General features: G+C 45.3%; 1 protein-coding gene and 2 long non-coding RNA genes across 10 annotated transcripts in view; 1 reads left to right on the top strand and 2 right to left on the bottom strand.

Annotated features, from left to right (window-relative positions):
• LOC147581916 (uncharacterized) overlaps window positions 1-21,619 on the bottom strand; it is a 114,571-nt gene that overhangs the window by 36,866 nt on the left and 56,086 nt on the right. The window contains exon 2 of the long non-coding RNA XR_015250396.1: window positions 21,481-21,539. This is a non-coding gene — a long non-coding RNA (uncharacterized LOC147581916). The remainder of the gene's footprint in view (window positions 1-21,480; window positions 21,540-21,619) is intronic.
• Window positions 1-21,619, top strand: part of SHROOM3 (shroom family member 3) — a 327,995-nt gene that overhangs the window by 278,487 nt on the left and 27,889 nt on the right. For all 8 annotated transcript variants that reach the window (XM_086704805.1, XM_025921983.2, XM_086704806.1 and 5 more), the window contains 3 exons: window positions 2,947-3,078; window positions 9,922-13,120; window positions 20,468-20,541. In XM_086704805.1, the coding sequence (XP_086560931.1) occupies window positions 2,947-3,078; window positions 9,922-13,120; window positions 20,468-20,541 (3,405 nt within the window). The remainder of the gene's footprint in view (window positions 1-2,946; window positions 3,079-9,921; window positions 13,121-20,467; window positions 20,542-21,619) is intronic.
• Window positions 3,477-9,503, bottom strand: LOC147581917 (uncharacterized). The gene is made up of 2 exons (XR_015250398.1): window positions 9,173-9,503; window positions 3,477-5,701 (listed from the first exon to the last, which is right to left on the bottom strand). It is a non-coding gene; the product is annotated as an uncharacterized LOC147581917 (long non-coding RNA).

Genomic DNA, 21,619 nt, shown 5'->3' with positions numbered 1-21,619 from the left:
CTCAGATGTGGGTGACTCTGTGCCATCAACGGTTCCTGCCCATTCCCCTTGCCTCCACCATTCACTCCAGGCTTCTCTCACCCCTTTCCTGTCCTGCATTGTAGATCTCCCTGATGGGGTTGTCTCCCTAACCCTCTAGTCTTTAACAATTCTTTAGTAATGAATGATGGAAGATAATCATACTTAACATTCGTTGAGCTCTACTATGTGCCAGTACATGACCTCATTTTTAATCTTACAAAACCCTGTGAATAGGTTCTGTTATAATCTGCCTTTTACAGATGAGGTAGCTCAGAATGATTAAGAAATTTACCACCAGTTTTTAGCTTTTGGATTTGAGGTATCAGCATTAGAATCCCGGTCTATCTGATCCCAGAGCTGATAACCTTGCCACATTCCACCTTCTGTCTATCCCCAGTGTTTTATCAAGAGAGATTTCCATTTTTCTCACTTTCCTTGGCCCATGTGGCAACACAGATGTTAGCATATGACTATACGTTCCTCAGTTCAATCAGCATTTACTGACTGACAGCTAAAAATCTTGTATGTCTGTATCTCTTGCTTCACAGAAGACCATTTTCCTATCTTTTCCTATTTTTCTTCAGAAAAAAATATGTGCACTTTTGGGAAGTCATTATCTCTCTTGCAGTCCTCCCTACACTCTTACAGATTTTTTAAAAGTTATTTCAGATTGAAATGAGGCTAATACAGCTTCTTTGATTAATGTCGTCATTTTTTTTACATGAACAAAGGCTCAGAGAGGTTAAAGTAACTTATACAGAGTCATACAGCAAGTTAATAAAGTCAGGGTAAGAACCCATGTCTTGACTCCTGGCCTAATATTATTCTGATATACTTAACACTTTTGAAATTTGACTCATATTGGGGGAACGGTTTTTTCATTTAATTTAGCAAATGCCAATTTATCGTTTCATAGAAAAGAAACAGGTGTGTGTACTTTCAGCTTTATTTTCAGTGTATCCAAATGCACTCCTGGATCTCATACACGTGTTTCTAAACTGCAGAAAAATGCCCCTGCGTTCCTACAGTTCCAACGTTTTCAGCATGAGATACCCTAGCACACCTCACTTTTTTGCCAAAAGTACGGCACAGCCCCTCTCTCCTGACTCTGACCTTCTATAGCAGTGTAATCCTTACCAAATTTATTCTTCAGTATCGTACCTAAAGGACACCCGTTTTTTTCCGTTTGGCTTTGTCAGCTCTTTGTGTTATAAAGGCAGGATATTTAAAAGTTGAAGTCCTTGACTTGCAAAATGAAAAACTATTTTCGAGAACATCTTGCCATTTAGACCATGTAGCTTAGAGCAGTGTTAACCCTGAGGTAGCTGCTAATTTTTATGTAGTTCTTACCAAGAAATTAAAATAATGTAATTTATCCAGCATCAGGATAGGACAGAGGACTTCAAAATCACCAGAAAGCTTTTTACCATACAGCCACACAAAAGTCCCTTGGGAGGTGGCAAGGAATTACTGCTCCCATTTTCATATGTGGATAAGCAGAGACCAACAAACAGCAAGGCAACTCCGTGTGCTTTAAATTAATAAAGCATAAAATGTTAACATACAAAAAATCTAGGTGAAGGTGAAATTCATTCTTTTTTTTTCTTCCAGTTTTTATTGGGATATAATTAGTGTGTAACATTGTATAAGTTTAAGGTGTACAATATACTGGTTTGATACATTTATAAATTGCAGAATGATTCCCTCCATAGTATTAGCCACTCGTCCATCCTGTCACGTAATTACAATTTCTTTTTTGTCTGAGAACATTTAAGATCTAATCTCTTAGCAACACTCACGTGTATGATACAGTATTATTAGTTATAATCACCATGCTGTACATTAGATCCCCAAACCTGTAAATCTTAGAACTTAAAGTTTGTGCTCTTTAACCAAATCTTCCCCTTTCTCCCATCTCCCCAGCCTCTAGTTACCAATACTCTGTTATTCTGAGTTGTCTTTTTAATTTTTTTATTTTTTAAATATTTTTTAAATGTTGACTCATTTTTTAGAGAGAGAGACAGAGACAGAGTGCAAGCACGGGAGGGACAGAGAGAGAGACACAGAATCAGAAGCAGGCTCCAGGCTCCCAGCTGTCAGCCCAGAGCCCAATGTGGGGCTCAAACTCATGAACCACGAGATCATAATCTGAGCCGAAATTGGATGCTCATCTGACTGAGCCACCCAGGTGCCCCTGAGTTTGTCTTTTTTAAAAAGATTCCACATAGAAGTAAGATTGTACGGTATTTATCTTTGTCTGCCTTATTTCACTTAGCATTATGCCCCCAAGGTCCATCCAAGGTGATGCAAACGGCAGGATCTGCTACTTTGTCATGGCTGAGTAATATTCCACTGTGTGTGTGTGTGTGTGTGTGTGTGTGTGTGTGTGTGTGTGTGTGTGTGTGTCCCCCATCTTCTCCATTCATCAGGTGATAGACGCTTGGATTGTTTCCATATATTGGCTCTTGTGGGCAATGCTGCAGTGAACCTGGGAGAGTAGATATTCTCTATAAGATCCTGATTTCAGTTTCTTTGGATATACACCCAGAAGTGGGGTTGCTGGATCATATGGTAGTTCTATTTAATTTTTTAAAGGAATCTCCATACTGTTTTTCATAGTGACTACCAATTTGCATTCACATAGTGCACTAGAGTTTGTGTGAGAATTCTTTATACTAAGTTACAACATTTTTAGGTAAGTCTGAAATCATGTCAAAATGAAAGTAAAAATATTATAAAGCAGAAGGGAGCAATGGTTAGTAAGAGAAATAAGCAGTAAGCTCTACCTTCCAGTATTTACTTAATTATTTTTTTATCTCTAAGACTACAGCAGACTCTGCTTTTCAATCAGTAAATCACATCAGTGACGAGACTCTGCTGAGAATGCTCCTGATGTTGAGAGGTCTCTCTCCCATGTCTCCTCAGGCGCAGCGACCCTGCAGGCCGACCTCACTCTTGGCATTTAACCAAATTGGGGGAGAACCAACCAGAGGGCAGCATGATGCAAATCACTCCGGGCACGATCGGCAGTCCTTGGCCCCAAAGATACCATTCCAGGTAAGTGACCCAGCCGAGATGCAGGGCTTTGCTTCTTTCAGAGCTCTTGTTCCCAGAAAAGGTGTTCTTCTGTTTTGAGAACATTTCCTTACACTCAACCTGAGGATCAAACCTCTCTATCCACCACCTTCCTCTTCCTCTTCCTCTTCCTCTTCCTCTTCAAACTCTTAATGTATACGTCACCTTCATACCCTGGGCTAGACTGGCAGGAAGGGAGGCCATGTGAGATCATTGCAGGGTCTGCTCATTCTCAGTCAGACCTTTCTCAATTGCACACTGTAGCACTTCACTAGAAAAACTGACAAACTTCTTTCCTCAGTGCTTAATGTCCTTCTCAACCCAGTATGTGTCTGCTTTTTATGGAGTGATTTTATTCATGTATTTGAACTCCTTACTTGCTTTATATCCTTCTGTTAAGGCTAGTTATCCAACTTAGCTCCAACCAAAAAAACGAACACACTTAGGGCTACTCAGTGTGCACTCCTGTGATTATCTCCTGTGATACACACCTTCATCTCCACCTTTAAATCAGATACAGTGTTCTTTTATTTTTTTTATTGTTTACTTATTTTTGAAGGAGAGCGAGAGAGCGAGCGAGCGCATTAGCCGGGGAGGGGCAGAGAGAGAGGGAGACACAGAATCTGAAGCAGGTTCCAGGCTCCGAGGTGGCAGCACAGAACCCGATGCGGGGCTCGAGCCCAGGAGCCGTGAGGTCATGACCTGAGCCGAAGTTGGACGTTTAACCCACTGAGCCACCCAGGTGCCTCTAAAACAGATACGTTATTCTTAACCCCATTTTACAGAACCTGAAATTGAAGCTTCGAGAGACAAATTTGTCCAAAGTCAAACAATTGATCAGGACCTGAGTCCAGACTCAAGTCCAAGCCAGGTGTCAGAGCCCCTGTGCATAACCGAGTTATACTTCCTCTGCTTTTCTAGTCATTGTGTCAGTCAAGGTTCAGTCAGAAAAAGGCAAGGCCACCACCGGTGTCCCGGGAGAAGGGATTTATTGTAGTCATCAGATCTTACACAACTGAGAGGGACTGGGGAGAAGGAAGCCAAACTTTGACCATCCAGACATATTAAAGTACTCAGTCAGGACTCCCCTACATTTATGACAAACTCAGAATCCATGCAAATTAGAACCCATTTTCTGATGCCAGGGAGTTAGACTCTCGCTTAGGACTTTTTGAAAGTGCTTGGATAAGGGTAATGGCAGAGAGGTGGGACGGTCAAGAGAATATGGGTCCTACATACAAATGAGATACAAGTGCTCATGAATCAGGTGGGGGAGGGGGTGACTTCTGGAAGGATTACTTAACTGACAGATGGTGGCTCTGCATTTAGCAAGGACAGGACTCAGAGCCCTTAACACTCAGGTCTGGTCAAATCAAGAGCCAATTCCTAGACTTCTCATGGATAGACATGGCTCTTAGCACATCTGGGTAGGTTTCAGGTCATAGAAAAGAATTTCCTGGTGACCCTCCTTGTTACAGACACTCCTCTCCCTTGCCCATGTCCCTCCCAGTAAACCTTGAAAAAATTTATTCTTGCCATCTAAGCTCAGAGAACAGGGCCCACCAGCAGGGTGCTGTTGGTACCCAGGCACAGCGTTTTCACTCTCTGGGCCTTTAGAAGAATAGGGGCTCCTGCGTGGCTCAGTCGGTTAAGTGTCCAACTTCAGCACAGGTTATGATCTCGTGGTTCGTGAGTTCGAGCCCTGTATCCAGCTCTGCGCTGACAGCTCAGAGCCTGGAGCCTGCTTCAGATTCTGTGTCTCCCTCTCTCTCTGCCCCTCCCCAGCTTGTGCTCTGTCTCTCTCTCTCTCTCCCTCTCTCTCTCTCTCTCTCTCTCTCAAAAATAAATAAATATTAAAAAAAATTAGAAGGTTAGATGTGGAGGGCCTTGCAGTGTGAAGGAAAGAAGGCACGGTGATATGGTACTTGGGCTTTTAAGTCAAACCTAGGTTTAAATCCCAACTTCACCACCTACTGGATGAGCTTGAGCAAATCATTTAACCTCTTTGATCTTGTTTTTCTTGTCTATAAGATGAAATTAATAATATGTATCCCATTCGATCACAGTGAGGATTAAACAGAACATGTAAAACATTTAGTGCAGTTCCTGCAACGTAATAAGCATTCAGTAATTTTGACAATGATAATAATTAGGCTGAAGACTTACCAGAGGCACAGTGAAACCTGATAATAAATGTTAAGGTTAATGGCATAAACCAGCATGCACATAAAATGCAACTGTGCATTACCAGAGTGTCCCTAAAGAGTGGAGCCCTGTGGGGCCTCCTCACGCCTACGCCGCACCAGAGCCTCTAAATCTGGTCATACTGTGACCTGAAAAACATGGGCCGAAGTTAAGACTACTGTAGCCAGCGCTCAGAAGAGCTGCGTGCGGGAACTGTGGTGAGCTCCAGGAGGCCGCTAGAGAATGGCAGAGCGGGCTTCAGAAGGGCAGTAGCTCCGAAGAATGCATTTCTGCATGTCCTGCTTCCTCCTTCCTGTCCAGCCTCCAGAAGGGCTTCAGTAGGTCGATCTATCGCCGTGCCCCTCTAATACAAGCTTCAGGACAGATTCCCCCCGACCGTCTGCACAAAGCACTGTGTGGGCTACAAAGGAAGAAAGGCAAACTCGCATGACCCACAGCGCTACAGACCTGGGTATGCTCTTCTTCCCCGGCACGGGTCACCCTGTGGTCTGGTGTGTCTGGTCCACACCTCAGGCTTGCAGCTGTGCCGAGGGCTTCACCCCAACTCTGTTCCCCTCAGAGGGCCTGAGGTTGGTGGCTGTCGATGGAGAAGTGCTTCCGGCGCGTTTCCAAGGAGCACAGTGGCATCTAGTGGTCTGGTGTGCCGAACCAGTTGGGTGGCATCCCTCTGGTAGCCCTCCTTTAGTTCTAGAAACCCAATCTCAGTCCTAAGTTTATGGATCCGTTTGTCATTAAGAAGTGGGAGAATCAGGGAGCTTGGGGCAGAGGGAAGCACAGGACAAGTAATTTTAACTGCCTGCGAGCTGGTTTAGATCTGAATTTCACTGAAACTGTATTGCAGCTGCTTCCTGTCAGACCAAGTCACTGTCTTTCTGCTGTTCTACAGAAACCACACGATGGTCCTAAGTAGTTAAAGTACTTCAGAAGAGATCTTGAAAAGTCAGGTAATCCAGCCCCCTCACAGGAGGCTGAAGTAACAGTATCAAAATGCTAAAGAACCAGTACTGTGTCTCAGATGGTATAATGCTGAATGAGACATAAAAAGCCCCCACCCTGTAATATTTGTGTACCAAGGTCTGTTCCATGGAATGATAATCCATTTAGATGCTTTTTGGAAAAAAGTTTCTAGGACCAACAGAGACTGTAAGATCATGACCTGAGCCAAAATCAAGAGATGGACGCTTAACCAACTGAGCCACCCAGGCATCCCTAGAAAATACTTTCAAACACCCACAATAAAGAGTAATACAAGAACACATAGATCTACCACAGAATTAACATCTTGTCATAGTTGCTTCAGATCTTAAGCAGTACAGACACAACTGAAGTCTCTTTCATACAATGAAAGGAATAAAAGGTAACGTTGAGTAGTGGTAAGTGCTGTGAAGGAAGTAAGCAGACTAACAGGGAAGAATGGAGGAGATGCTCTTTAGATAGTTCCAGGAAATCTTCCCTCAAGTAGAGACTTGAATAAAGGGAAGAAGTGAGCCAGGAGAAGAGCATAGTGTGTGGCGGGAATGGTGGGTACAAAGGCCCTGAGACATGGGGATGCCTTTCATGGGTCTGAGTTACAGTAAAGAGGCCATTGCACTGGAATGCAGTGATCGAGAGGAGTCTAATGGAAAATGAGGTTGAGAGCTAGCCAGACCACAGTAAGAAGCTTGACATACTTATCTTGACAGTCAGGCTGTCTCTGTGGGCTGGAACCGTTGCAGGGAGTGAAGACCTCATTCCAAGTTGTTCTTCCCCACTATTAAAAGTACCATCTTGGGGGGTGCCTGGGTGGCTCAGTTGGTTAGCATCCGACTTTGGCTCAGGTCATGATCTCACAGTTCATGGATTCCAGCCCCACATGAGGCTCTGTGCTGACAGCTCAGAACCTGGAGCTTCAGATTCTGTGTGTGTGTGTGTGTGTGTGTGTGTGTGTGTGTGTGTGTGTGTGTGTCCCTCCCCCACTTGTGTTCTATCTCTCTGTCTCTCTCAAAAATAAACACTAAAAAAAAATTTTTTTTAAAGTGCCATCTTGGAAGCAGGAATGGCAAAGATAGTCAAAATGACTACTTCCAGAAAGTGGCAGAAGAACTTTGCAGAGGGTGATGTCAGCACACTCGTGGCATAGCATACCGATTGGTCATACTCCCCGCGCAGCTTGGGAAGGGGGATTCCAAAGGGGTGGAGCTCTCCCCGAGTAGCAAAGAGCATGTTGCAGTCCTCACATGGCGCATTCCACCTGAGGTGTGGTGGCTTAAGTTTCCTTGAGCTCTGTAACCCATTCTGCCCTTGCTCTGCCTAGAGATAGTTCTACCAGTGATTTTGTATTTCTAGACATCATCTACATTTTGAGATAGGTTAGTGATGACCCTTGTTCCCGCTCAGTAGTGAGAGTTTCAGTTATTCAGTTTATTCTCTTTGACTTTTTGTGTGTTCCCAAGTAGATGTGAATTATCCTTTCAGTGAAAGACTGCTAAAACTCTCAGCAGTTTGGAGGGGGATTGAGTCGTGCCTACCACCTGCATGGAATTGGTGAGCAAAACAGCCATTATGGATATACGGCTTCCATTTCCATTAGAAGTGTTAGCTCTGAATCTCTCTTAGAGGAGATAAAGGGAAGCAGAAGTGGGTCATGTGGGATTATCCCCAGCTGAGCTGTCATGTACATTTTTAACACAATCTCTTCATTTCAAAGAGCTGGGAAGGGAGGGAGGAGGGGTAAAATCTGGCAGTGACATATGCCATGCCATTGAGTGCCAGGACTGATATCTGTAATCTGGCTGGCTCGTGAGCTGTTCCTTCCTGTCTCCCTTGAATCTCTACCTGTTCCTCCCAAAGTAGGATGCTCCATTCAGTAAACTGACTTTCTCTAAAAAAGGAGAGTTACATTCTTGAGGTGAGTTGCTGAAAATGTACTCTTCCTTGAATTCCGGTGCCAGTTTTGAGTCAGAATATGATCCTTTTAGTCTCTTGGCATAGACCCTGGATTTATGCCAGCCACAAAGCCAATAAGGCACTTCCTTAGCCAATAAAACACTGTATTTACTTACATGAGATCTAGAAATATAGTAATAACCCCATGAATTGTAACAGTACTTAAACAGTACTCATTTAAAAGTAGAAAAGCTTAGGGGCACCTGGGTGGTTCAGTTGGTTAAGCGTCCAACTTTGGTTCAGGTCATGATCTCATGGTTCATGGGTTCGAGCCCAGTGTTGGGCTCTGTGCTGACAGCTGAGAGCCTGGAGCCTGCTTCGGATTCTGTGCCTCCCTCTCTCTCTCTCTGCTCCTCCCCAGCTTGCACTCTGTGTCTTTCTCTCAAAAATAAAGAAAAACATTAAAAAAATTTTTTAAGAAAATAAAAATAGAAAAGCTTAGCAAAAACTTTGAGTGATTTATCCTTCAGTAGAGAGCAGTAAGTCACAAACATTTGAACAGTTTTGAGATTATTGTTTGACTTCTGGACCCTATATTCCTTCCTTATTTATTTTTATTTTATTTCATGTTTCATGTTTGTTTATTTATTTTGAGAGAGAGACAGAGCAAGAGCCGGGAAAGGGCAGAGAGAGAGGGAGGGAGAGAATCCCACATTGACAGCTAGAGCCCAACACAAGGTTTGAACTCACGAACTGCAAGATCATGACCTGAGCTGAAATCAAGAGTCAGATGCCCAAGTGACTGAGCCACCCAGGTGCCCCCACTTACTTCTTCCTGTATGCCCTCACTTCCCCAACATGCTGAGTGAAGTATATCTTGAGTTTATAACTAAAGCTAATTATAAGTAAGTTTGTTTTGAGGCAACTTTTTGGGCTATGCCATGCCAGGATTGAAAGTCATTCCCCCTCTTGCTGGCAGAGGATTTTGTAAAGGAGAAAGGCTTACCTTTCTGAGTGTATGAAGAAGGCTTTGCTCAGGCTTTGGGAAGTCATTCATAGGGATGGACTCCCGCGATTAAGACTTCTTAGTAAGCTTCCCTCTCCTGTTAGCCTTCTCTGACTCCCATTTCTCTGTATTTCTCTCATTCAGCTTTGTGTTTAGCTTTCACACTACAAACAAATTGTCTCTAGTACAGTCGAGATTCCAGGAAGATTGCCAAGGTGTAGCCTTTCAATTCCATAAAAAGGAAAGATATTAACTAAAAACATACACACGTGCACACTGAGTCTCCCTCACCCGGTTCACGTGCCTGGTCTCTTAGTGAGCTCTTCCTCTTCTTCCCACAAACAGCCCCAAGAGAGACAAAATTGCAGTGTCTCTCACCCCTCCTCCTCTTCCTCTCTCCTTTCCTCCCCCACCTCTCTCCTTTCTTGGCACATGTAGAATGTCATTTGTAGCACGGAGCAAATCACATCAATGTGATTTGGTCACATGGCTTCCTCTCTGCTCCCTGTTCCTCCCCTTGCAAGCCTGGGTGATTAATTAGAGTCACATAGGTTACACTGTCGGGCAATTACTCCTAGTAACAACATACAAGGAGGCCGAGCAAGGCCCAAATATGGCCCTTTTCACCCACCCTTCCAAAAACGAAACATCTTGCACAAGAGTACGTTTATAAGCTGGGTCCTGTGCCTGCAAGCCTACCAAACGGTAGCGGCTCATGGTGCTGACTGCTGTGTCTCCCTTTCTTCCAGCTCCTCTACCAGTGACCTCTCCAGCTATGACCACGCATACCTGAGGCGAAGCCCTGACCACTGCAGCTCCCAGGGGAGCATGGAGAGCCTGGAGCCCAGTGGGGGATACCCACCCTGCCATCTTCTGTCCCCTGCCAAGTCCACCAGCAGCATTGACCAGCTCAGCCACCTCCACAACAAGAGAGACTCGGCGTACAGCTCCTTCTCCACCAGCTCTAGCATCCTAGAGTATCCGCCCCCCGGCATCTCTAGCCGGGAGCGTTCAGGCTCCGTGGACACCACTTCTGCCCGGGGCGGCCTCCTAGAAGGGATGAGGCAGGCAGACATTCGCTATGTCAAGACAGTCTATGATCCCCGGAGGGGAGTCTCAGCAGAGTATGAGGTGAACTCTTCAGCCCTGCTTCTCCAAGGGAGGGAGGCCCAAGCATCAGCAGATGGCCAGGGCTATGATAAATGGCACAGTGTTCCTCGGGGCAAGGGGGCGCCCCCCCCATCCTGGAGCCAGCAATGTCCCGGTTCCTCGGAGATGGCCACTTCCAACCTGGCTCCTAAAGCGGCCGCACCGCCGCCCCCAGCTCGGAGCGACAGTTATGCAGCCTTTCGGCAGCGAGAACGGCCCAACTCTTGGTCTAGCCTTGATCAGAAGCGGTTCTGTCGGCCTCAGGCAAACGTCGCAGCCTCCCTGAAATCTCCCTTCATAGAGGAACAGCTGCATACTGTGCTAGAGAAGAGTCCAGAGAACAGCCCCCCAGCGAAGCCCAAGCATAATTACCCCCAGAAGGCCCAACCCGGCCAACCTCTACTGCCAACTGGCATCTACCCGGTACCTTCTCTGGAGCCACACTTTGCCCAGGTGCCCCAGCCTTCTGTGAGTGGTAACGGCACGCTCTACCCAGCACTGGCCAAGGAGAGTGGGTATATAGCTCCCCACGGAGCTTGTGACAAAATGGCTACCTTTGACGAGAATGGGAACCAAAATGGATCTAGCCGGCCTGGGTTCGCCTTCTCCCAGCCTCTAGAACCTGATTCAATGTCCCTGGTAGAGAGGAAACCTGAAACTTCAGCCAAATGTGTCCCCTACAGAGTCCATTTCCCTTCAGTACCTGAAAATGAGGAGGATACCTCACTGGAGAGACCGCTCGCCCCTCTCCACGGCAGCAGCCCACATCCCGATGAGAGAAAGAGCACCCACAGCAACAAACCATATTCTAATCACCACAGCCTCAAAGTGGGTGAAGACAAGAGATCTTCCAGGCCCTCAGAGCCCTGGGAGGGTGATTTACACGCAGACCACAATGCCAACCTGCAGCACAGGCTGGAGAGGGAGAGCCTCCAGAGCCCGCCGAACAACTTTGGCAGGACCAAGTCAGCCTTCTCCTCTCTCCAGAACATTCCTGAGAATCTAAGAAGGCAGAGCAGCGTGGAGCCAGGAAGAGGAGCCCAGGACGGCTACCAGGATGGCAGGTCCACCTGTGTAGTCAACAGCAAGGGGGAGGACTCTGGCAGGAAAGCTGTTCCCGATCACAGGAGCCACCTGGACAGGCCAGTTTCCTATCCAAGGCCCGAGGCGAGAACCAGTGCCTTGGCCTCTTTCCCAAGTTCAGACCCAAGGTACGAGGACCCTCCCTCTCCACCCCACCAGCAGACATCCAGTCTGGGCCGGAGGCGGCTCAGCTCCGGCAGCGCCTCGGCTCTGCAAGGCTTTCAGTATGGGAAGCCTCACTGCTCCGTGCTGGAGAAGGTTTCCAAGATAGAGCAGCGAGAACAAGGGAGCCAGAGACCCCTAAGTGTGGGCAGCTCTCATTATGGCCATAACTACAGGCCCAACAGGACGGTTCCAAATTCTCATCCTTTCGGGAAGGACTTTGAGGAGACAAAAGGCAATATCCGTTTTTCCGACCCCACTGAACCCATAGGCAATGGGGAGCAGCAGCACTTCAAAAAGGAGGAGCCAAAGCTGGAAGAGGTTACCCGGCAGCCACACGGTCAGCAGTTGAGGAGGGGTGCGGATGGCGGCCGTGGCCCCCAGCTCCAAGGCAGCGAGCCCCCGAGGCGGGACACGCACCTGCTCCGCAGCCAGAGCACCTTTCAGCTCTTCGGCGAGACGGAGCAGGAGCCCGTGTGGCTGGACGACAGGCCCAGCACGCCCGAGTCACCGGTGCTGGACGCCCCCTTCAGCCGTGCCTACCGGAACAGCATCAAGGACGCGCAGTCCCGCGTCCTGGGGGCCACCTCCTTTCGACGCCGGGACCTCGAGCCGGGGACACCCGCGGCTTCGAGAGCCTGGCGTCCAAGGCCCGCCTCGGCCCACGTGGGGCTGCGGAGCCCGGAGGCGGCGGCTTCTGCCTCCCCGCACACCCCTCGTGAGCGGCACAGCGTGACCCCGGCCGAGGGCGACCCTGCCCGACCCGCGCTCCCTGCCACCCGAAGGGGGCCGCGCCGTCGCCTGACCCCCGAGCAGAAGAAGCGCTCCTATTCGGAGCCCGAGAAGATGAACGAGGTGGGGATCTCGGAGGAGGCCGAGCCGGCGCCCTCTAGCGTGCAGAAGAAGGGGCTGCGTTTCGCCGAGAGCACGGTGGCAGACCGGCGCCGCATCTTCGAGCGCGACGGCAAGGCCTGCTCGACGCTCAGCCTGTCGGGCCCCGAGCTGAAGCAGTTCCAGCAGAGCGCCCTGGCCGACTACATCCAGCGCAAGACCGGCAAGCGGCCCTCCTCCGCCGCCTGCAGCCTCCAGGAGCCCGGGCCACCGCGGGAGCGCTCCCAGAGCACCTACCTACAGCCCGGCCCCGCGGCCTCCGAGGGCCCCGGCCTCACCTCGGCCTCCAGCCTCTGCTCGCTGCGGGAACCGAGCCTGCAGCTCCGCAGGGAGGCTGCCCTCCTGCCCGCCGCAGCAGTGGGGGACGTGGGGGAGTCCCCACGGGCCCCCAGAGATCGCAGCAGCTCCTTCGCTGGTGGCCATGTCTTTGGGGAACTGCGACGTGGGGACCAAGCCCCGAGGGAGCTGCTCGCTGGAGCTAACTATGGGCCGAAGGGCACCCAGAGGGTGGACAGGACCCCTGGGGAGCCCTCCTCGTGGGGGGCCGCAGCCAGGAGGGCTGGGAAGTCCATGTCTGCTGAGGACCTGCTGGAGCGCTCAGATGTCCTGGCGGTTCCTGTCCATGTGAGATCACGGTCCTCTCCCACTGCAGACAAGCGTCAGGTAGGTGCAATCAGAGGGTCCTAGGATGGGGCCCTTCTGGCCCTGGAGCTTTAGTGAGGCTCCCCTTTAATTTTCCTTTGACATGCAAAAGGGTAGCATTTGTTTTCATGGGGTGATTTCTTTCTGGGTGCCCGGTACCCTTACAGAGATCTAGAGATTGATATGTAGATATATAGAGTTGTATAGGTATCTTATATAGACCCATACATCTTACATAGAGGTACACATACATACAGATTGTGTGTGTGTGTGTGTGTGTACACGTACACACTTCATTTTAGGAAGTCACCATCTCTCAGTGCAAGAATGCATGGTTAGGAAAAGTTAGTGATTTTCTTTTTTACTGTGTCCCCCACCCCCGGGGAATACAAACTGTGTCTTGGAATTTTAAAGATTTTGGCTTTGCATCCTCTATTAGACTTATGCATTTATAAAACATGTAGAATTACTGACTTTAATAGTTATAGTTATTGAAGTCCTGGCCCTCAGCTAAGTATGCTTTACATTTTTTATCTCATTGATTCTCACAATCATCCTGTGTAGTTATATTACCCACACCAAACCTATGTCTCCCTGCTCCCATCTGGATCCTTTCTGTGCACTGTCTTGAGGAGATAGGAGAATCATACGCTTTCAAATTCTCTCATAAAAGAATGTTCTCATAAAGGTTTCAAACTACTCAAAGTTTATCAAGTGCTTTCCACTGGAAATTTCAGCACAGTTCGCAATAGAACCCGAGCACTAAGTCCCAGGAGTGTATTAATTTCCCTAATTCTCAGTGGCTCCTCGCTGTGCAGGCCCTGCAGATCAAAGGCTCACCTCATAGTTCCCTTCCCACCAAAGATGATATCAGGAACTAATATATATATTAGGCATTCATATTTATGTTAGCTCAGGGGAACACGCCTCCATTGTCCCTTCTCAAATTCTGTTTTCCCCAGCAGAGAAGTCCACCATTTAGCAAGCATCTGTAGAACACGTGTTGTATGAAAAGCACTGTATTAGAAGGTTGAAAGAAACACAAAACAAAATAAGGTTCATGCCTTTCTGGGGTTCACAACTGAACAAGGACTTGAACTTAACTATAAATAACTAACATGACTAGTGAATGCTTTGGGAGCAGTGATAAATAATATGCTATAGAGGGGAGAGTTATTAATTCTAACTGAGGGGATCTCAGGGCTTCTCTTGAAGAAGATGGGGTTTTTTGATCATTTCTAAAATTTTTTATTTATCTTTTTAATATGAAATTTATTGTCAAATTGGTTTCCATGCAACACCCAGGGCTCACCCCAAACAGGTGCCCTCCTCAATGCCCATCACCCACCCTCCCATCCCTCCCACCTCCCATCAGCCCTCAGTTTATTCTCAGTTTTTAAGAGTCTCTTATGGTTTGCCTCCCTCCCTCCCTTTTTTTTTTTTTTCCTCCCCCCCCCCCCCCCCATGGTCTTCTGTTAAGTTTCTCAGGATCCACATACGAGTGAAAACATACGGAATCTCTTTCTCTGACTGACTTATTTCACTAGCATAACATTCTCCAGTTCCATCCACGTTGCTACAAAAGGCCATATTTCATTCTTTCTCATTGCCACATAGTATTCCATTGTGTATATAAACCACAATTTCTTTATCCATTCATCAGTTGATGGACATTTAGGCTCTTTCCATGATTTGGCTATTGTTGAAAGTGCTGCTATAAACATTGGGGTACAAGTGCCCTTATGCATCAGCACTCCTGTATCCCTTGGGTAAATTCTTAGCAGTGCTATTGCTGGGTCATAGGGTAGATCTATTTTTAATCTTTTGAGGAACCTCCACACTGTTTTCCAAAGTGGCTGCACCAGGTTGCATTCCCACCAACAGTGCAAGAGGGTTCCCGTTTCTCCACATCCTCTCCAGCACCTGTAGTCTCCTGATTTGTTCATTATAGCCATTCTGACTGGTGTGAGGTGATATCTCAGTGTGGTGAAGGAGATGGTCTTTGAACCAGGCTGTGAAGGATGGGGCAGGAGGTTTATAAAGGATTGGGGGTTGTGTGGGGGGAGGCATTAGTTGGTAGAAACAGCTTCAAAAAAAGAAAGATTCAGGGGCGCCTGGGTGGCGCAGTCGGTTAAGCGTCCGACTTCAGCCAGGTCACGATCTCGCGGTCCGTGAGTTCGAGCCCCGCGTCAGGCTCTGGGCTGATGGCTCGGAGCCTGGAGCCTGTTTCCGATTCTGTGTCTCCCTCTCTCTCTGCCCCTCCCCCGTTCATGCTCTGTCTCTCTCTGTCCCAAAAATAAATGTTGAAAAAAAAAAAAAATTAAAAAAAAAAAAAAAGAAAGATTCAGACATTACTGCCTGAGAAGTACTTTGCTGCACCATTTCTGAAACAAAATTCTGTACCCATCGAGATATTTTCTGTTTCAAAATATCCAGAAACATTTTTCTCCCCAGTATAAACCCACAAAAAAACTGTACAGAGGCAATCCTCCATAAGCATTCCCTAACCATTTTCCTCCCCTCAGAAGGAAAAACAGAGCTAATTTCTACTTCTTATCCTACAACTAAAACACTTAAAACCCACGTATGTAACATAAAATTTCAGCGAGTTTGATGGGCTTCAGGAGCATAGTAATCCAAACATCTTCTTAATTTTTCTTCCCATGTTCTACAGAAAACAAATGTTTAGGTGAAAACTAAATCATCTTCTGCTATTTGTTTCTTATGAGATGGCCTCCTTCTCCCTTGGGGAATTGATTGGATGGCTATGAATGTTCCTTTGCTTTCTCCCCAAATACCTCTCAAGCCTGGTAAACTGGGAAATAAAGCTAAAACATAGGTGGTATGGAGAAGTGATGAAATTCTTCTAAATCCCAGCTAAATATGTTATTTGAAACACTTTTTCAAAAGACGAATACAGAACATTATTTACATCCTCTGCAATAGAGTACCATATTTAGATATTATTTAATTTGGGGACTGTGATGCCAGAGGGGGGGGAAACATTTCAAAATCAAAGAGTTTATCTGTGCTGCCTTGCTCCTATAAATTCTGAAAATAGAATATCATCCCCCAGATTGTAACGGAGCCAGGACTGTGCTCCTGACCTTCCTTCTCCTGTTCTCCCACCCAGCACCTGACCTTGCCAGCCTGGAGACCAGGTCCATGGCAAGGTCTGCTCCTTGATTCTTCTTCACACAGCCATCATCTACCCTATTTGTGGAACTAGTTAAAAAAAAAAAAACAAAACTAGGCTCCACACAATTACTGTTATTATTTTAGGATATTTTATTGGTTTTTTTATCTGCATAAATTCGAGAAACTTTACCATTATTATTAAGCTTTAATGAAGGTATTCAGTAGGAATTTGTCTCAATCCGAGCTTTAGAGAACTCTGAGAAATTAAGGAACCCTGTGGAAACTGTCTGCCTCAGTTAAACCCAAAATATGGAGTCTGTTTATGGTCCTGAACACATGCTGCTTGTTCACGCCAGCCAGATGCTAGAGCAGGATCTTACAAGCTTTTGACAAGGATTCCTTTTCAAACATCCATTATCGAGGATTGTTTCTGCCTCTAAAACAAGGCCAGCATAGACATCAACTCTTCCAAGGGGCGCCTGGGTGGCTCAGTCGGTTAAGCATCTGACGTCGGCTCAGGTCATGATCTCACAATTTGTGAGTTCGAGCCCCGCGTCGGGCTCTGTGCTGACCGCTCAGGGCCTGGAGCCTGCTTCGGATTCTGTCACCTTCTCTCTCTCTCTCTGCCCCTCCCCCACTTGTACTCTGTCTCTCAATCTCTCTCTAAAATAAACATCTAAAAAAAATTAAAGTATCTTAAAAAATCAATTCTTCTGTTAATAAAAATTGATCACTCTTGGGCCTAAATAACTACAGAAGGCCGCCACCACTTGTAGACTGAGACCTGCTCAGTCAGCAGCCCTGGACCTCTCGTTAGCCAGCTATGGGCCTCTCTAGAACATGCAGCCTCTTGTTACTTCTCCTTTACCTTCTCTTCATTTGAAAAGTATAATTACAGAACAGTGGATATTAGTGATGGAGCTGAAGGGCACACCAAATTCTTACCTATTTCCTACTTTCTATGAAGCTTTAGAAAATTTAACCTTTTTAAAGTGGATGTGCCCTGCAAAGCTGCCAGAGAACATCCAAGTAATTCTGCTTGGGAGATGGAAATTTACACCTATTCATCGCATAGATTTAAAATACAGCAAAGGCTATAAAAAGAAGCCTTTGGAGAAATAAGATTCCTGGCTGGGAGTTGTTTTTCCAGATGCTGAGTTAGAGGCTTCTCTCCTTCTGCCTGTTTTCTCAAAGACCCTGGTTCCTGATATATAAGATGCTCACCATGTGATGGTGTGACAAACATCATTTAACTACTGAGGAAAGTGTTTAATGCATCCTACCATGTCGGATGTAGGCTTGATTCTGTAGAATGCAGCTTGTAACTCATTTTGGCACCCCTTTAGTAAGCACCCATTCAAGCTTGTGCATAAACAGAATCACCTTTCCACCAAAGGGAAAGTTGCAAATAGCTAATAATAAATGTTTACTATGTATGTACCAGTTGTCGAACTACATGTTTTAGAAGCATAAAAATAATCCTTACATCTGTGCAAAGGAGATACTGTTGTTATCTCTGTATTACAGAAGGTGAGCACATAAAGGATGGGAAATTTGCCCCAGGTGGTGGGAGCAAGGTTTTGACCCCATGTTGTTGGACACCAGATTCTGCAAATCCCTATACCATGCTCCCTCCCTGAATAAAAAAGTTTGGGAAAAGGAGGAGGCTAGCATTAAATATCTATCTGAAAACTTCAGTCAATGAATTGATTTCATTTTAACATCTACTGATTACTGTTATTTACATTTAAAAAAAATTTTAAGATTTCTCAAGTGGATTTGATTCATTTTAGCAGATACTTGAAACTGGTATTCCAAAATAGATGAATACTATTGTCTTCATATTTTATTGGCTATGAAGATACTAACTAAGTAACTCAAAACCCAAAGCAAGAGGGAGGATGGGGACTCCATAGACTTTAGGTTTGTAATTTTAAGTTTGCTATTCCTAATGAAGAATAAGAACTGGGGTATTTTGAAGTCCGTCATCAAAAATCAGATAACTAATAGACACAAATAGACACTTGTCCAAGTGTCTACTAGAATAACTCAATACCTTGTATTTCTCCCAGAGCCATTGCTTTTTCCTAAATTGCCCTAAGTACTTTATACTTCTTAACAGGTTATAGAAAATAAAGTCTTCTTTGGCAGTGAATGTATGTCCAAATCATAGCAAGTAAATGCAACAGAAATTGAGCCTCCTTGGGCTTGTACTAGGCTGGACTTCTGTCCAAATGGTATTGTCAGCAACAGGAAGTTTAGAGAGTTCTCTCAATGGCCTGTGAGTGGGTCTCACTTCCTTTATTTATTTTTATTTATTTATTTATTTATTTATTTATTTATTTATTTATTTATTTATTTATTTATTTATTTATTTATTTTGGTGTTTTGCTATCCTATGAAGTCTTTTTTTCCTTCCTGTATCTTACGCATACCCACATAAATATCAACTTAAGCGCCTTATTCTGAGGGCCAACTCATGTGACCACAGAAGTTAAACTCATACTGAAATTCAAAGGAAATAAGAAAAATGGAAAAATATACCTAATTGTTAGTGGGGAAGGAGCTTAAGGGGGAGGTAGAAGCGTTCCCACTTAATTATTGGCAAAGCTGTACATTCTTGTCAAGAGGGAGTGGAACAGGTCCTCAGAAGGACCAGAAGGTTTTGTGGAGAGCAGGAATTCCCATTCCCTCTACCAATATTTGAGCAAATAAGAGACACATGGAACTCCTTTCTCTCAAAGCATTGAAATCTCATTGCATCCAGCACAGCCTCTACTCACCTGGAAGATCCCAAGGAAAAATCTGGAGCTTTGAAGAGATGATGGTTTGAATCCTCCCTCCTCCACTTTAACTGTGGACAAAATACTTAACCTCTCTGAGCTGCAGTTCCCTCCCTGCTCCCTCTTATTACAGGTTAACTTACAGAAGGACCATCAGGGGCCTGATACAATTCCAGACACATAATTTGAGCATTGTAAGGTACTTAGCAGAGTGGCACTCAGTAAATGCAATAAGGGATCACTGCTATTAATATTCAGGGGTTTGTTTTCCCTTCAGACCTACTACTGCCTTTGGCTCTTTCCTGTTGCCTTTGAGTACCTCTACCACTGACTGGGCCAAAAAAAAAGATTGGAAAGCAATTAGCCCATTGGAGAGAATAAATGGTGAAATGAGTTGCTAAAACTAAGTGGAAGATCATATATGGATTTAATTTCTCTGTTTTCTGCCTGTCGCCTGTTATAAATAATTGAAATAATTATATTCAATAAATTTTCAATTTATAATTGAAAATTAAGTGTATTATCAATAGCAATATCATTGTCTTCATCAGGGACCTGTTCACATGGGCCAAATTTTATACTATCGAAAACTCACACAAACCAAACAAATCTCACCTACCACCCTTTTGGGAAACCAATATATACCCTTACTAAAACCAAAAACACAGGTGCCTGGGTGGCTCAGTCACGAAGCATCTGATTTTGGCAGAGGTCACGATCTTATGGTTCGTGAGCTTGAGCCCCACTTCTCTCCCTCTTCCCCTCCTGGGATTCTTTCTCTCTCTGCCTCTCGCACCCTCTAAGATAGATAGATAGATAGATATAGATAGATAGAAAGAAAGAACCAAAAGAAAATCCCTGAAAAGTTACCAGAGTTACTGATAGTACCTGTGGGTGAGATGTTTTTCCTGGAGAGAATATACTTCAACCTGATTACAAGCCAGATACTTACAGTTTTTCTAATACATCAGAACATTTGAGATTTTTGCTAAATTCAATAAACTATCCTTTTCTTGTCATCTCCCATATTTCCCTATTGCTGGTTCAAAAGTTTGGCCCTTTGAATTAATTTTCATTGTTCTGTTTCAAGTCCAGTGGTTATTTTGAACCCTGGAGATAAATGCTATCAGACTTCTGCTTAGAAAATGTCCTTGTTAGGAGAGGCACCCGGCGAGACAGACTGAGGTGCAAATCCTGGCTCTGCCACTTGTGACCTTGAGACAGTTAAGTGCTTTGGATCTGTGTCTTCCTCAATGCACCAGGGTTCACAACACTTCCTGGGGCATTGAGGATGAGGAGGGGTAGTATGTAACAGTCCTGCATTGGTACCTGACCGTAAGGAGTAGGCATCCAATAAAGGTTCCTTCTCCTTTCTACCTCCACCTTCTTGGTAAATTTCAGTGCCTGTTTTTTTGGGAATAACGCTGTGCCTTTCTTGTGTTTCAAGGATGTGGTTTTGGGGGAAAACAACAGCTTTGGCCCTGTGAAGGATCCGTGTTATTTGGCTGGCCCTGGGTCCAGGTATGTACGTGTATTTATGATGCCCTCTGCCTTAGGAATGCCGCCAGAGTTCAGATTCTGTGTCTCCCTCTCTCTCTCTCTCTCAGAAATGAATAAACTTAAAAAATTTTTAAAAAATGTTTCTGTTCTTCTCTCCAAGGAAGGGAAACGTGACATTAAGATGTTTCATAGGACTGTGTGCTGCCTCTGCCATTTGTCTGTACCATAGGGACCTTCTACGTTTTTTATTTACAGATGACTTCCTTTAAGGATGAGACTTCTTCAAAATAGATTTAGAATGTGTACTGTTGAAGCAGTGGTTGACTTCAAGTAAGAGTAGCCTCAGAATAGTTCATGGAGATGCTCCATGCATATCCTATGATGGCTGTCACACATGGGGCCTCTTTGTGTGGCTGTCTTCCAGTCTTGTGCACAAAGGGTCAGGTCTGGTGACTAGAACACTAGAGGAGGAGTGACCATTTCATGAACAGCTTCACAGAGCAAGACAAATTTACAGGAAGCACACAAAATAAAAAGTAAAGCTCCCAAATCATAATTTTTAGGCATTTAGGGATAAAAAAAAAAATAGCAGGAAAGTTAAAAATTGTCATCAAAATCATTTCTCCTAAGTAGAAACATATAATGGATACTTGTTTAGACTTTGAATTTTTGAGCTATTCACATGGAGCTTAAGTAGAAATTTCCAAGGAATTTCTCCTGAAGCACGTGCCTGATGTGGTTTTAAGGCAACATCATAGGGCTATCTACTATAATTTGTAGTATGCATTTACATCTTCCCTCCTACCTTCCATGTTTTTTGAAGCCAGTTTCTTTTTCTTACATTTAATTCAATCCTTGTTTCTCTTTGTTTCTATACTGTATTCACCTTCTCAGTAGCTCAGCCTAATACTGCCACCTTAAAGCAGCCTATGTGGTATCAGGAGGTGGGTATTAAGTTACCTTCTTTATGGCCAAGAGCAGACGTCCACGGTTATGTGCTCTTGCTCCCATAGCTGTGCCTAAAGTGAAGAAAATATTCAAGGTGAGGCTGAGAACTTTGGTTGGTTTGGGTGCATTGCTTACAAGCTAGAAACAAGGG

The sequence above is a fragment of the Puma concolor genome, chromosome B1, assembly GCF_028749965.1.
Source record: "Puma concolor isolate L17-30 chromosome B1, mPumCon1.1.hap2, whole genome shotgun sequence".
Classification (NCBI taxonomy): Eukaryota; Metazoa; Chordata; class Mammalia; order Carnivora; family Felidae; genus Puma; species Puma concolor.
The sequence above is the reverse complement of the archived record's forward strand: the minus strand, read 5'-3'. Positions and strand labels throughout refer to the sequence as shown.